Here is a 16,456-nt window from a genome sequence, read left to right as displayed (position 1 = left end):
ATGTTTGGCATGTGCCCTACAACTCTCACCAACCTCTACAGATGCACCATAGACAGCACTTTATCAGGATGCATCACAGCTTGGTTTGGGAACAGCTCAAAGACCACAAGAAATTGCAGCAAATTTTGGACGCAGCCTAGACCATCACACAAACCGACCTCCCTCCTATTGACTCCATTTATACCTCACGCAGCCTCGGCAAGGCCAACAGCATAATCAAGGACGATTCGCACCCTGGCCACTCCCTCTTCTCCCCTCTCCCATCAGGCAAAAGGAATAGGTGCGAAAACGCACACCTCCAGATTCAGGGACAGTTTCTTCCCAGCTGTTATCAGGCAACTGAATCATCCCTCCACAACCAGAGAGCAGCGCTGAACTACTATCTACCTCTTTGGTGACCTTCGGACTATCCTTGATTGGACGCTGCTGGCTTTACCTTGCACTAAACTTACTCCCTCATACACTGTAAATGGATCGATTGTAATCATGTATTGTCTTTCTGCTGACTGGACAGCACGCACCAAAAGTTTTTCACTGTACCTCGGTACACGTGACATTAAACTAAACTGAAACTGTTGGAGGAAATCAAAGATCTTGGAGAAAACCCACGCGGTCACGGGGAGAACGTACAAACTCCGTACAGACAGCACTTGTAGTCGGAATAGAACCCAGGTCTTTGGCGTTGTAAGTGCTGTAAGGCAGCAACTCTACTGCGGCGCCACCGTGCCGCCCGAATAAAAGAACACAGTTTAAAACAACAACAAAAATAATGAGATTTAAGGTTAATTATTTGAGTTTTGACATGGATTCCCATTGATAAGTCTGGGCTGATATCATAGAGACATGGAAAATCGATGCAGGAGTAGGCCATTCGGCCCTTTGAGCCAGCACCACCATTTAATATGATCATGGCTGATCATCCAAAATCAGTACCCCGTTCCTGCTTTTTCCCCATGCCCCTTGATTCCATTAACCCTAAGAGCTAAATCTACCTCTCTGTTGAAAACATCCAGTGAATTGGCCTCCACTGCCTTCTGTGGCAGAGAATTCCACAGATTCACAACTCTCTGGGTGAAAAAGTTTTTCCTCATCTCAGTCCTAAATGTCCTACCCCTTATTCTTAAACTGTGACCCCTGGTTCTGGACTCCCCCAACATGGGGACCATTTTTAATGCATCTACCCGTAAGAATTTGATATGTTTCGATGTTCTCCTCTCATCCTTCTAAATTCCAGTGAATACAAACCCATTCTTTCATCATATGTCAGTCCCGCCATCCCGGGAATTAACCGGGTCAACCTACGCTGCCCTCCCTCAATAGCAAGAATGTCCTTCCTCAATTTAGGCGGAATATCACCATCATGGTTAATGCTCCTAAGATAGACACAAAACGCTGGAGTAACTCAGCGGGACAGGCAGCATCGCTGGAGAGAAGGATTGGGTGACGTTTCGGGTCGAGACCCTTCTTCAAACTGGCTAGGGACAAGGGAAAGGAGCGATATAGACGATGATGTGGAGAGATAAAGAGCAATGAATGAGTGCTCCTCACTGGTGTCCCATTGGAGTGACTTGCTCGGGCCTTCATTGTGATGCTGTACAGATATGAAGAAACCTTGCAGCTTAAAATGGAATTCAGCTGTGCATTTGCAAAGCGGCTCAGATTATTGGTGCTATTACTGACGGATGCTTCAGTCATAACCAAACCTCGAGACAAGAACCTGGGGAAAGTTTCCATTGAACCTGGTGGTTGGGCGAAAAAAAACCTGTGCTATTACCAGACTGGAAATGCCTTGATACAAGAGTAACTAAAGAGGTAAATTACACACATTCCTTCCGAAACGGCTTTTGATCTTCACCAGGCTTGGCTGCTGCAGACCGTCCGATCTTACGTCTGACTTTTGCATCCGAACTGCACTATAACGCTTTCCTTTCATAGAAATAGCGCTGTTGCTTTTGCCATCCCCTTTTGCACAGATATGTAACCTTCAAAAATTGGAAGAAAAATATATGCCTTCTTTCATTTCAAAATCGAGAGGGAGAGAGGGAGAGGGAGGGAAGGAGATTTGAAGGGAGGGAGGGAGAGAGGGAGGGAGGGAGAGAGGGTGGGAGAGAGGGAAGGAGATTTGGAGGGAGGGAGGGAGGGAGGGAGAGAGGGTCGGAGAGAGGGAGGGAGGGAGAGAGAGAGGGAGAGAGGGAGGGTGGGAGGGGAGGGAGGGAGGGAGGGAGAGAGGGAGGGAGGGAGGAAAGGAGGGAGGAAGAGAGAGGGCAACATGTTTTAGGAAAGATGTTGTCAAGCTGGAAAGGGTGCAGAGAAGATTTACGAGGATGCTGCCAGGACTAGAGGGCCTGAGCTACTGGGAGGGGCTGAGAAGGGGTGGAGCACAGGCGGACGAGGGGTGATCTTATCGAGGTGTATAAGATCATGAGAGGAATAGAACGGGTAGATGCACAGAGTCTCTTGCCCAGAGTAGGTGAATCGAGAAATAGAGGGCAAGGTGAAGGGGAAAAGATTTAATAGGAATCTGAGGGGTAACTTTTTCACACAAAGGGTGGTGGGTGTATGGAACGAGCTTCCAGAGGAGGTTGTTGAGGCTGGGACTATCCCAACATTTTAGAAACAGTTAGACAGGTACATGGATAGGCCCGGTTTGGAGGGATGTGGGCCAAACGCAGGCAGATGGGACTAGTGTAGATGGGACAAGTTGGCCGGTGTGGGCAAGTTGGGCTGAAGGGCCTGTTTCCATGCTGTATCACGCTATGACTAATACAACGTTATGTCATTAATGTTTTAAAGACGGTGCAATCTTTTCAAGGTAGAATTTAAAAAAGCATTTTTTTTAGAGATACAGCGCGGAAATAGGCCCTTCGGCCCACCGGGTCCGCACCGACCAGCGATCCCTGCACATTAACACTATCCTACACCCACTAGGGATCATTTTTACATTTACCAAGCCAATTAACCTATAAACCTGTATGTCTTTGGAGTGAGGGAGGAAACCGAAGATCTCGGAGAAAACCCACGCAGGTCACGGGTTGAACAGGTCACAAACTCCGTACAGACAGCACCCGTAGTCGGGATCGAACCGAGGCAGCAACTCTACCGCTGTGCCACCGTGACTGCCTTAAGCTAGCTCTTATGCAAATTGTATGGAATTTTGTGGTGGACAAAAATGAAGGTGTTTTACAGTCATACAGAGAAGATTCTCCGCAGCCACTCTGCATGGTGCGACGTGCAGGCAAAAATGAGATGCTTATGACTGAGATGAGGAAAAACGTCTTCACCCAGAGAGTTGCGAATCTGTGGAATTCTCTGCCACAGAAGGCAGTGGAGGTCAATTCACTGGATGATTTCAAGAGAGAGTTGGATTTAGCTCGCAGATCTAAAGGAATCAAGGGGTATGGAGAGAAGGCAGGTACAGGATACTGAGTTGGATGATCAGCCATGATCATATTGAATGACGGTGCTGGCTCGAAGGGCCGAATGGCCTACTCCTGCACCTATTTTTCTATGTTCTGTTTCTAAGTGCTGCAAACTTCATTGATCTGTACCTTAATGTATGTAAAAATAAAAGGTAATCAGAAAACAATAGGGCGGTAGACAAAATGTTTGAAGAAGTCTGAAGAAGGGTTTTGGCCACAGGGGGACTCGGTGGGCCCCGTCTGGCCCCGCCTCACCCTGACCCGACGTAGTGCAGCCCATGGAGTGCAGCAGCAGCAGCGCCTCGCTCATGGCCCCGACGGTCGGTCGGCAGCCCGGCCAGCTGTCCGACCTTCGGACCTTCGCTTACCGCCGACACCACCACCACCACCCCTCCTTCTCATGGCCGATCATCCGTTCGTGAGTTGGATGGGGTGCTGGACTTTGCGTACGACATCACGCGGCCCGGGCCAAACGTCCTCAGCTGGCCCGCTTGCTGGGCTTGGTGTGCTGTCCAGCACCCGGGCCAACTCGTCATTCACCCAGCCACGGCCGAGTCGGTCAACGAATTGCCGTCGGGAATTTGTCCCGTATTGTGACCTATTGTCCCTTATTTGGGAGTGAGAAAGTTGGCAACCCCTATCACCAGATGTGTTTTTTTTCACGTTTAATCAGTACATCTGATTGACTCATTCTGTGGGTATGTAATCAGCATTCCTCACTGCCCACACACCCAATGTTTCACATGTACACAGATGAAGACGTTTTAACGTTTACCTGAAATGATGCGGCAGAAGGGAAAGCAATTCCACTAAAGTCCCGCAGTTTGTAAAGTTGGACACAAAATGCTGGAGTAACTCAGTGGGTCAGGCAGCATCTCTGGAGAAACAGAATAGGTGACGTTTTGGGCCGAGACCATTCTTTATACTTACCCTTCTTCGGTCTGAAGAAGGGTCTCGACCCGAAAGGTCACCAGTTCCTTCTCGCCACAGATGCTGACTGTCCCGCTGAGTTACTCCAGCATTTTGTGTCTATTTTCAGTTGACTGTAAATCAGCATCCCACACAGTTGCACAGTTGGGATTGGTTCAAGGAAGAGGCTGTTTATGGTTTAGTTTAGTTTGGAGATGCAGCGTGGAGACAGGCCCTTCGGCCCATCGAGTCCCCCCGTGACCAGCGAACACTCTGTACACTGGCACTGTCCTGCACATTAGGGACAATTTACAATTTTATTGAAGCCTGTATGTCCTGAGGAGTGTGGGAAGAAACAGGAGCACCCGGGGAGAACCCACGCAGGTCACGGGAAGAACGTACAAACACCATACAAACAGCATCCGCAGTCAGCATCGAACCCGGGTCTCCGGTGCGATAAGACGGCAACTGTACTGAATTCCCTGTATTGGACTCCATGGATGAACAAGCCTCATAGTTTAAGGTATTGCTTCCCTTGAAGCTAGCTATGCCTGGCTTATGAAAGCTTTGTCTCAGCTTGGATGGCTCATGCCATTGAAAATCACGCACGAGGCATCATAATGGTGACACATATCTCTGTGTGCGCTCCAATTCATGTACACAGTAGACCCAGTAGAAACATCGAGGATTCCATGCCATTGAGAAATCTGTAAATCCTGATTCAGGTTTACAGATTTGATTTTCAAAAAAATTAAATCATGTTTGGGGCTGTACGGTGGCGCAGCGGTAGAGTTGAGATGCCTTGCTGCCTCACAGCGCCTCTCACCCGGGTTCGATCCTGACCATGGGTGCTTGTCTGTACGGAGTTTGTACGTTCTCCCCGTGACCTGCGTGGGTTTTCTCCAGGATCTCTGGTTTCCTACCATACTTCAAAGACGTGCAGGTTTGCAAGTTAATTGGCTTCGGTATAATTGCAGATTGTCCCCAGTGTGTGTAGGATAGTGTTAGTGTACGGGGATCGCTGGTCAGTGCAGTCTCGGTGGGCCGAAGGGCCTGTTTTCGCGCTGTATCTAAACTAAACTACTTCAATATCAGGTTATGAAGTTTTTGGCCTTCCTGGCCAAACTGATTGTTCATTAAGTCTGGAAGCCTACAAACTTGTGGTGGGCGATTCCTGTTGCTGTTTGCACATTGATCCATTCTGTTCATCCAGAACTAGGGGTCACAGTTTAAGGTCCAGAACAAGGGGTCACAGTTTAAGGTCCAGAACAAGGGGTCACAGTTTAAGGTCCAGAACAAGGGGTCACAGTTTAAGGTCCAGAACAAGGGGTCACAGTTTAAGGTCCAGAACAAGGGGTCACAGTTTAAGGTCCAGAACAAGGGGTCACAGTTTAAGGTCCAGAACAAGGGGTCACAGTTTAAGGATAAGGGGGAAATCTTTTAGGACCGAGATGAGGAAAACATTTTTCACACAGAGAGTGGTGAATCTCTGGAATTCTCTGCCACAGAAGGTAGTTGAGGCCAGTTCATTGGCTATATTTAAGAGGGAGTTAAATGTGGCCCTTGTGGCTAAAGGGATCAGGGGGTATGGAGAGAAGGCAGGTACAGGATACTGAGTTGGATGATCAGCCATGATCATATTGAATGGCGGTGCAGGCTCGAAGGGCCGAATGGCCTACTGCACATATTTTCTATGTTTCTATGTCTATGTTCAAGTTAAGAGCTTTACTGCACCACATTTTCCACCACTGCCTTGGTACTGCCATGTCATAGAAACATAGAAACATAGAAAATAGGTGCAGGAGTAAGCCATTCGGCCCTTCGAGCCTGCACTGCCATTCAATATGATCATGGCTGATCATCCAACTCAGTATCCTGTACCTGCCTTCTCTCCATACCCCCTGATCCCTTTAGCCACAAGGGCCACATCTAACTCCCTCTTAAATATAGCCAATGAACTGGCCTCAACTACCTTCTGTGGCAGAGAGTTCCAGAGATTCACCACTCTCTGTGTGAAAAATATTTTTCTCATCTCGGTCCTAAAGGATTTCCCCTTTATCCTTAAACTGTGACCCCTTGTCCTGGACTTCCCCAACATCGGGAACAATCTTCCTGCATCTAGCCTGTCCAACCCCTTAAGAATTTTGTAAGTTTCTATAAGATCCTCCCTCAATCTCCTAAATTCCAGCGAGTACAAGCCGAGTCTATCCAGTCTTTCTTCATATGAAAGTCCTGACATCCCAGGAATCAGTCTGGTGAACCTTCTCTGTACTCCCTCTATGGCAAGAATGTCCTTCCTCAGATACGTCACAAGATCATAAGTCATAAGATTTGTTAGGAGCCTGAGGGGTAGCTTCTTTACACAGAGGATGGTGGGTGTATGGAACGAGCTGCCAGAGGAGGTAGCTGAGGCAGGTACTATATGAAGAAGGGTCTCAACCCAAAACGTCACCCATTCCTTCGCTCCAGAGATGCTGCCTGTCCCGCTGAGTTACTCCAGCTTTTTGTGTCTATCTTCAGATGATATCGCAATGTCTTAAAAACATTTGGACAGGCACATGGATAGGATAGGTTTAAAAGGGATATCGGCCAAATACAGTGAGGTGATTGGGCATGTTGGTCGGCATAGGCAGGTTGGGCCGAAGGGCCTGTTTCCATGCTGTATGACTTTATGACATACGAGCAGAATTAGGCATTCGGCCCATCAAGTGTGATCCACCATTCAATCACTGCTGATCTATTTTTCCCTCTCAACCCCATTCTCCTGCCTTCTACCTTTAGCCTTTGATGCCCTTATTACTCGAGAATCTATCAAACTCCGCTCCAAAATTACCCATGACTTGGCCTCTTGTACCAATGAATTCCCCAGATTCACCACCCTCTGGCTAAAGAAATTCATCCTCAAGGGCGGCACTGTGGCGCAGCGGTAGAGTTGCTACGGGTGCTGTCAGTACGGAGTTCGTACGTTCGTTCTCCCCGTGACCGCGTGGGCTTTCTCCGAAACCTGCGGTTTCTTCCCACAATCCAAAGACGTGCAGGTTTATCGGTTAATTGTCGTGGTATAAGTGTAAATTGTCCCTAGTGTGTGCGGGGATCGCTGGTCGGCGCGGACTCGGTGGGCTGAAGGGCCTGTTTCCGCGCTGTATCTCTAAACTAAACTAAACTCATCTCCATTCTAAAGTTACATCCTTTTGTTCTGAGGCTGTGCCCTCTGGTCCCAGACTCTCCCACTAGTGGAAACATCCTCTCCACATCCACTCTATCCAGGCCTTTCACTGTTCGGTTCTTAAGGGCCTGTCCGACTGTACGAACTAATTCAAGAGTTCTCCCGAGTTTCCCCTGATTCGAACTCGGAGATTTACGGTAATGGCCACTCGTAGGTACTCGGGGCTCTCGTGGACATTTTTCAACATGTTGAAAAATCTTCACGAGCTTACTGCGTTTCCAGAGTACCTGCCGTTAGCGTTACGAGCCGCTAAGCGACGTCCTGAGCTCCAACGTACCCGCTACGTACATTCTACGTTCTTACTTTTTTTTTTAACTCGGGAGAGCTCTTGAATTACCTCGTACAGTGGGACAGGCCCTTTAGTTAAATCTCCAGTTTCAACTCACCTGAGAGATCGCACAAAGTATGATCGGCGCCACCTTCTGGCCAGTATTATACAGCAGAGCATCTAGAGTGGCGGAGAATTAAAGTGACCTCTAGCAGGTTGCTTCCTGTTCCAGATTCCAACATCTGCTGCCTCTTGTTTGTCTAAAAAACCTAACCTAGACTTGTGGCGATAAGAATTGTTTGGGATACATATTGACAAGCCAGCAGAGATAGACAAACTCTTGATTAGAACGGGCGCCAAGGCAGGGTTAAGGGGACAAGGCGGGAAAATGGGATGAGGGGGCAGGGATCTGCCATGATTGAATGGAGGAGTAGACTCGATGGGCCGAATGGCCTAATTCTACTATAACTTGTGAACTTGTGGTTGTGCATCTTCTGCCCCCTCCCAGGCAGTGCCACCAACTCTTATACCCTTCACTAGTGGAGTCATACAGCATAGAAACAGGCCCTTCGACCCTTGCCGACCAAGATGCCCCAAGCACACTAGTCCCACCTGAACTTTTCCTAACCATGCATCTGTCCAATGTACTTTAAATGCTGTTATAGTCCCTGCCTCAACTACCTCTTCCGGCAGCTCGTTCCATACACCCACCACGTTCTGTGTGGAAAAACTTGCTCCTCAGGCTCCCATTACATTTTTCCCTCCTCACCATCAGCTGATGTCATGCGTTTCTCGATTCCCCTTCTCTGGGCAAAAAAGCCAGATGTGCGTTGACCTGATTTATTCCCCTCAGGATCTTGTTCAGCTTTATAAGATCACCCACCCCCCCCCCCCCTCATCTTGGTTATCTAGTTATAATGTCTCAAACCCTGGTCACTAGTCTTGTTCCACACCTTGGTTCAGACTCTCTGCTGCCTTCAATCTCACTGCCAACGGCCACGTGTCCTGCATCAACAGAGACAAGTGGGGTTAAGCACAGGAGGGCGGCACGGTGGAGCATCGGTAGAGTTGCTGCCTTACAGCCCTTACAACGCTGGAGACCCCGGTTCGATCCCGACCACTGGTGCAGTCTGTACGGAGTTTGTACATACTCCCCGTGATTTTTCTCCAAGATCTTCGGTTTCCTCCCACACTCCAAAGGCGTACAGGTTTGTAGGCCGATTGGCTTGGTGTAGAATGTTAATTATCCCCAGTGTTAGTGTGCGGGGATCGCCGGTCGGTGCGGGCTCGGCGGGCAGAAGGGCCTGTTCCCGCGCCGCATCTCTAAACCATACTAAACTGAACACAGAGAGATCGAGAGGCGCTGGGATCGGGGAAACGTCACAGTTTGGAGAGTGAGGCAGGTTGGCATTTTAACTGCTGCTCACGCAGTTTCATTTCCCATGGTGTTGGGAAAGATATCAACGGTCTGATTGCTGGGGTTAGCTGTCCACATGTTGACATTTTATGACTTAGTTATGGAACGAGGACTGACGCAGCGAAAAAGAAAAGCCTCAAAATGTGGGAACAAAATGTGCTGAGCAAATCACTTTACTAGCAACGGAGCAAAAGAGCAGAATGAATGTTCCACGCTGTGACCTTTGGTAAATTTTAAATGTTCCTAATTTCTCTTTCTGCGTTTTATGTCGGTGTTCAGCATCAGCGGTATTTAATTTCCATTGCTGCAAAGGATGGATCTCGAAGTTCAAAGGAAGGTAGTTAGTGGGCAAGTGGCTGACTCAGTAAGTCAGTACATTTGTTCAACTCTCTCATTCATTCTTTACACTTGACTTTAGACTTTAGAGATACAGCGCGGAGAAAGGCCCTTCAGCCCACTGAGTCCGCACCGACCAGCGATCCCCATGTACACTAGCACCATGCTACACACTGGTAACAATTTTGCCGAAGCCAATTAACCTCCAAACCTGGAGTATTTGGAGTTTAGTTGAGTTTAGTTTAGAGATACAGCGCGGAAACAGGCCCTTCGGCCCACCGATGCGCTGTAAGGCAGCGAACCCCGCACATTAACACAACCCTGCGCACATTAGAGACACAGCTTAAGAATAAGGGGTAGGCCATTCAGGACTGTGATGAGGAAAAAACTTTTCCAGCCAGAGAGTTGTGAATCTGTGGAATTCTGTGCCACAAAAGGCAGTGGAGGGCGATTCACTGGACGTTTTCAAGAGAGAGTTATGCCCCTGTCCCACTTAGGAAACCTGAACGGAAACCCGGAGGTTTTTGTCAGTCTCACTACCTGCCTCCACTACCTGCCTCCACTACCTGCAACCTCCGGCAACCACCTGCAACCTCCGGGAACCGCACGGAAACCTTGGGTGGGGCGCAAAGTCTCCAGAGGTTTCCGTTCAGGTTTCCTAAGTGGGACAGGGGCATAAGATTTAGCTCTTTGGGCGAAAGGAATCAAGGGATATGAGGGGAAAGCAGGAACGGGGTACTGATTTAGGATATGATCAGCTATGAGACAATTTTTTTACATTTATACATTTATTCCAAGCCAGTTAACCTACAAACCTGTACATCTTTGGAGTGTGGGAGGAAACCGGAGTACCCGGAGAAAACCCACGCAGTCACTGGGAGAACAACATACAAACTCCGTACAGACAGCACCAGTAGTCAGGCTCGAACCCAGGTGTCTGGCTCTGTAAGGTAGCAACTCTACTGCTGTGCCACCCTGTGCCACTCCTCGATGTATTCTGGATTATTAGCTGACGTTATATTCCACAGGGCACTTGGGCAAGGAAGAGCTAAGCCGCCAATATCTAGACTTACATTGGTTTTGTTGGATTGCATTAAAACTGGCTGTGCACACATTAAATGGCATTCCTTCTGATTCATCCTGTAGTTGAGTGTCGGGCATGCATGTGTTTGATGATACCACCCTGCATTTCGGGGAATCCTTCCTTGTGGAAAATCCTAGGATTGGAGTAAATGAGGTAATTACAGACTGTTGTGAAAAAAAGCGCCGAATGTAGATCACAAAATGCTTGACGCTACCAGTGACCCCGCCCGCCCCTGTTAACCCGGCACGAATCGTTGCAGCTCCCGTTTCATTCACTGCTTACAGCCATCTCTCAAATGAGACTGGTGGAGATGCTGGAAGAATCCCAGCTCTGTGCGAACGTCAGTCTTTGATTGCAACGATACTCAATCAAGTCCAAAGAGTTGGTTGCAGTTGCCAAAGAAAGACAAAAATCGTCTGTGCAAAGCTTTAGTTGCGTGCTAACCAGTCAGCGGAAAGGACAACACATGATTACAATCGAGCCGTACACAGCGTACAGATACATGATACAGGGAATAAGGTGAATAATGTTTCGTGCAGGATAAAGTTCAGTAAAGTCCGATCAAAGATAGTCCGAGGGTCTCCAGTGAGGTAGACGGTGGATTAGGACCGCTCTCTGGTTGCGATAGGAAGGCTCAGTTGCCTGACAACAGCTGGGCAGAAACTGTCCCTGACTCCGAGTCCCGCCAAACACTGCTTGATGCAACCAAGGAAACCCCCGCCCATATTCATCTAGATAAACATATTTACAGCTCTCATTTCATTCACTGCTTCCAGCAATCTCAAACATGAGACTGGTGTAGATGCTGGAAGAATCCCACTTCTGTGTGAATGTCAGTCTTTGATTACATCAATTACAGCAATCAAGTCCAAAGAGTTGCTTGCAGTTGCCAAAGAGAGAGAAAAGTAGTCTAGTTCAGTCTAGTTTATTGTCACGTGTACCGAGGTACAGTGAAAAGCTTTTTTGTTGCGTGCTAACCAGTCAGCGGAAATGCAATCGAGCCGATTGTTCAGCGCTGCTCTCTGGTTGCGGTAGGATGGTTCAGTTGCCTGATAACAGCTGGGAAGAAACTGTCCCTGAATCCGAGTCCCATGTCATTCACTGTTTGATGCTCCCATTCATCCCCCCCATGGGATTGGATATCAAAGCTTTTCACTGTACCTCGGTACATATGACACTAATAAACCTAAACCTCTAAACCGTTCCCATCCATATACCTGTCCAGGTATACTTTAAATGTTGTTATAGTACCTGCCTCAACTACCTCAACTCAAGGTACTGTAGTTGAGATGGTTGCACAGTTGCAGCACAGTGGCGCAGAGGATGAGTTGCTGCCTTACAGCGCCAGAGGTCCTGACTATGGGTGCTTGTCCGTATAGAGTTTGTACGTTCTCCCGTGACCACGTGGGTTTTCTCCGGGTGCTCTGGTTTCCTCCCAACTACCTCAACTACAACAACTAAAGACGTGCAGGTTTGTAGGTTAATGGCTTTAGTTTAGTTTAGTTTAGTTTAGTTTAGAGATACTTCTGTAAATTCTCAGTGTGTAGGATAGATCTAGGTCTGCGAGGTCAGTGGTCTGAAGAGCCTGTTTCCATGCTGTGTCTCTAAACTAAACAAAAAGAACTCCTCTGGCAGCCGTCTCCTTCTGATTGTAAACGTTGCCACTCAGGTTCCCATCCCACCTTAAAGTGACACGACACTTACATTTGTATTGCACTCTTCATGACAGTCACTGATGTTTAGTTTAGAGATACAGCACGGAAAAATGCCCTTCAGCCCACCGAGTCCGCACTGACCAGCCATTACTGAAAGTAAGCATGCAGGTACAGCAGGCAGTGAAGAAAGCGTGGGTTTCACAATGAGAGTTGAGTATAGGAGCAACGCGGTCCTTCTGCAGTTGTACAGGATCCTGGTGAGACCACAACTGGAGTATTGTGTGCAGTTTTGGTCTCTTAATTTGAGGAAGGACATTCTTGCTATTGAGGGAGTGCAGCGTAGGTTTACGAGGTTTATTCCCGGGATGGCGGGACTGTCATATGATGAAAGAATGGAGCGACTGGGCTTGTATTCACTGGAGTTTAGAAGGATATTATTATTAAGGGATTGGACACGCTAGATGCAGGAAACATGTTCCCAATGTTGCGGGAGTCCAGAACCGGGGGCTGCAGTTTAAGAATAAGGGGTAGGCCATTTAGGACTGTGATGAGGAAAAATATTTTCACACAGAGAGTTGTGAATTTGTGGAATTCTCTACATCAGAAGGTGGTGGAGGCCGATTCACTGGATGCATTCAAAAGAGAGTTCTTAGTGCGAGCGGAATCAAGGGGTATAGGGAGAAGGCAGGAACGGGGTACTGATTGTGGACGATCAGCCATGAACACATTGAATGGCGGTGCTGGCCCGAAAGGCCGAATGGCCTACACCCGCACCTATTGTCTATGTATCTATGTATTAATGTATTAACACTATCCTACATACACTTGGGACGTAGGCTTACAGGAAAAAAGATACCAAACATAGAAACATAGAAACATAGAAATTAGGTGCAGGAGTAGGCCATTCGGCCCTTCGAGCCTGCACCCATGAATGAAATGAGCAAATACTGGTGCTCAGAGAGATTGGTGTTCTGCTTGTAGGCACAATGAACTGCAGACGTAGGCTTACAGGAAAAAAGATACCAAGTGCTGGAGTACCTGAGCGGGCCAGGCAGAATCTCTGGAGAAAATGGATGGGAGACGTTTCGGGTCGGGACCCTTCTGCAGACTGAAAGCAGGGGGTGAGGGGAGGAGCAGGGAGCCAACAATGGACCCTACCTGAGGTAGTTCGTGACTGGCCCTGACTGATCCTGGTCTCCTCCAGTTCTCCACCTCCTCCCCTCAACACACAACTTTCAGTCTGAAGAAGGGTCCCGACACGAACCGTCACCCATTTTAAGGCAGGGATGGATAGACTTGATTCGTAGTGTCGGGGGTTATGGGGAGAAGGCAGGAGAATGGGGTTTGGGAGAGATATAGATCAGCCATGATTGAATGGCAGAGAAGACCTGATGGGCTGAATAGCCTAATTCTGCTCCTATCACTTATGTACTCATGTACATCCTTATTCTCCAGAGATGCTGTCTGACTCGTTGAGTGACACCAGCACTTTGTGTCTACCTTCTCCAAGTCTATGTCTGACATTGGATACTGGTGCAGTCTCAGAGCATTAAAATTCTTTATCTAGAAATATAGAAAGAAACATAGGAACATAGAGAATAGGTGCAGGAGTAGGCCATTCAGCCCTTCGAGCCAGCACCGCCATTCAATATGATCATGGCTAATCATCCAAAATCAGTGCCCCGTTCCTGCTTTTTCCCCATTATCCCTTGATTCTGTTAGCCCGAAGAGCTAAATCTAACTAAAGTTATCCAAATCAAAATGGATTCTCCAATAATTTGTTTCCTGGTCAAAGATGAATTGTTATGAAAAATGCCTCAGAGAAACTCTGGAAAAAACCTGATGAAAGTCAAATAGCTTGGTGCATCTAATCCATGTTTACACCCATTGCTGTTTAATTAATTGCCTTGCAGTAATCAAATAACTAAATAAGGATTACTGTTTAGTGAGACGAATGATAAAATATTCTGCTCCCACCAGGTATAAGATTATCTGAACGTCACCTGGCATAAATCATATATCATATAATCAGTAGCCAAAAAATATTAAACGTTAAATTATCAAAAGAACACATTGGATATGCGTTATTTCATGAATGCATTTTGAGATTGCAGAAGCAAAAAAATACTGTTATTATCAGACCCAGCAACCAAGTGATTAACTGATACTTATCTGATTAACCTGATAGATCTTATAGAGGCGTATAAAATCATGAGAGGAATAGATCGGGTAGATGCACTTAGTCTCATGCCCAGAGTAGCGGAATCGAGGAGCAGAGTGCATAGGTTTAAAGTGAAGAGGAAAAGAGTTAATAGGAATCTGAGGGGTAATTTTTTCACACAAAGGATGTTGGGTCTATGGACCAAGCTGTCAGAGGAGGTAGTTGAGGCTGGGACTATCCCAACCTATGGGAAACAGTTAGACAGGTACATGGATAGGACAGGTTTGCAGGGATATGGGCCAAATGCTGGCAGGTGGGACTGCTGCAGATGGGACATGTTGGCCGGTGTGGGCAAGTTGGGCCGAAGGGCCTGTTTCTACACTGTATGACTATGACTATAACCTAATTCTTCTACAGCCCTTGATGATTTTAAAGACAATTGGGTTAAAATATCAGCGCACAATTTATTTCTCTCTGGTGAAATATTTGACATTTACAGACACCTTTTACAGGCAAGATCAGTTCCTGGTATACACACAGTATCCACAATGCCACAATGTTGGGGTCACAGGAAGTCAGCACCGTGGTAGAAAGTATATATGTGGTAGATCAAAGTCTCTCACCTTGCCTTCCCAAAGGTTCTCATCTCTCTTGTCAAATACGAGGATTTCAAAACTGATTAGAAATGTCTCCACAGTCTCTTTGCAATCAAGGACCAGTCTCATCCCGGTCATCCCCTCTTCCCATCTCCCATCGGGCAAGAGGTACAGATGTTTCATAATGCCCCTGTCCCACTTAGGAAACCTGAACGGAAACCTCTGGAGGCTTTGCGCCCCACCCAAGGTTTCCGTGCAGTTCCCGGAGGTTTTTGTCAGTCTCCCTACCTGCTTCCACTACCTGCAACCTCTGGCAACCACCTGCAACCTCCGGGAACCGCATGGAAACCTTGGGTGGGGCACAAAGTCTCCAGAGGTTTCCGTTCAGGTTTCCTAAGTGGGACAGGGGCATTATAAGCACACCTCCAGATTCAGGAACAGTTTCGTCCCAGCTGTCATCAGGCAACTGAACGGTCCTCTCATCGGCTAGAGTGCGGGTCCTGACCTCCCATCTACACCGCAATCTGTACGTTGTCCCCGTGAAAGTAAAAATAACAGTAAAACTGTCCCGAGTGTGTGTAGGGTAGTGTTAATGTGCGTGGGTGAGGGGTGATCTTATCGAGAAGTATAATGTCATGAAGGGAAGAAATAGGGTAAATGCACAGTGTTTTTCACCCAGGGATTAACAACTAGAGGACAAGGGGCAGCACAGTGGCATAGTGGGAGAACTATTGCCTTACAGCGCCAGAAACCCGGGTTCGATCCTGACTATGGGCGCTGTCTGTACGGAGTTTGTACGTTCTCCCCGCGATCTGCGTGGGTTTTCTCTGAGATCTCCGGTTTCCTCCCACACTCCAAAGACGTACATGTTTGTAGATTAATTGGCTTGGTATCAGTGTAAAATTGTCCCTAGTGTGTGCGGGGTAGTGTTAATGTGCGGGGATCGCTGGTCGGTGCGGGTTCGGTGGGCCGAAGGGCCTGTTTCTATGCTGTAGCCTCTAAATTAAACTCAACCAAGGATATAGGTTTACGGTGTGAGAGGAGAGATTTAGTCGGAACCTGAGAGGTGAGTTTTTGCATACAGAGCGCGGTGGGTGTGTGGAACGAGCTGCCAGAGGAGCGAGTTCAGGCAGGTACATTGAAAACCTTTCAAAAAGACATCTGGGCAGGAATGTGGATAGGAAGAGTTTGCAGGGATTTGGGCTAAACGCAGGCAGGTGGGACTAACGTTGATGGGGCATCTTGGTCGGCATGGGCAAGATGGGCCGAAGGGCCTGTTTCCGCGCTGTGTGACTGCGCCTCTATGAGGCCAAGGACTAGCAGCAGCTTCCTTTCCTTGAAGTGTATTAGTTGCAGAATCACATTCGTGACCCAATTCTTTTGCG

At 47.7% G+C, this 16,456-nt stretch overlaps 1 protein-coding gene across 9 annotated transcripts in view; it reads right to left on the bottom strand.

Moving 5' to 3' along the window:
* LOC116978270 (transcription factor 7-like 2) overlaps positions 1-16,456 on the bottom strand; it is a 204,242-nt gene that overhangs the window by 85,279 nt on the left and 102,507 nt on the right. For 8 of the 9 annotated variants that reach the window (XR_004413428.1, XM_033029292.1, XM_033029293.1 and 5 more), the window contains exon 4: positions 10,649-10,792. The exons of the other annotated variant lie outside the window; for it this stretch is intronic. Coding sequence is in view for 7 of the 8 variants with exons in the window: in XM_033029292.1 (XP_032885183.1) it covers positions 10,649-10,792 (144 nt within the window). In the remaining variant the exon portion in view is untranslated. The remainder of the gene's footprint in view (positions 1-10,648; positions 10,793-16,456) is intronic. 9 annotated transcript variants of the gene reach the window in all.

The sequence above is a fragment of the Amblyraja radiata genome, chromosome 11 (genome assembly GCF_010909765.2).
Source record: "Amblyraja radiata isolate CabotCenter1 chromosome 11, sAmbRad1.1.pri, whole genome shotgun sequence".
In the NCBI taxonomy this organism is placed as follows: Eukaryota; Metazoa; Chordata; class Chondrichthyes; order Rajiformes; family Rajidae; genus Amblyraja; species Amblyraja radiata.
Note: the sequence above shows the minus strand (reverse complement) of the source record. Positions and strands in the feature narration are given on the sequence as shown.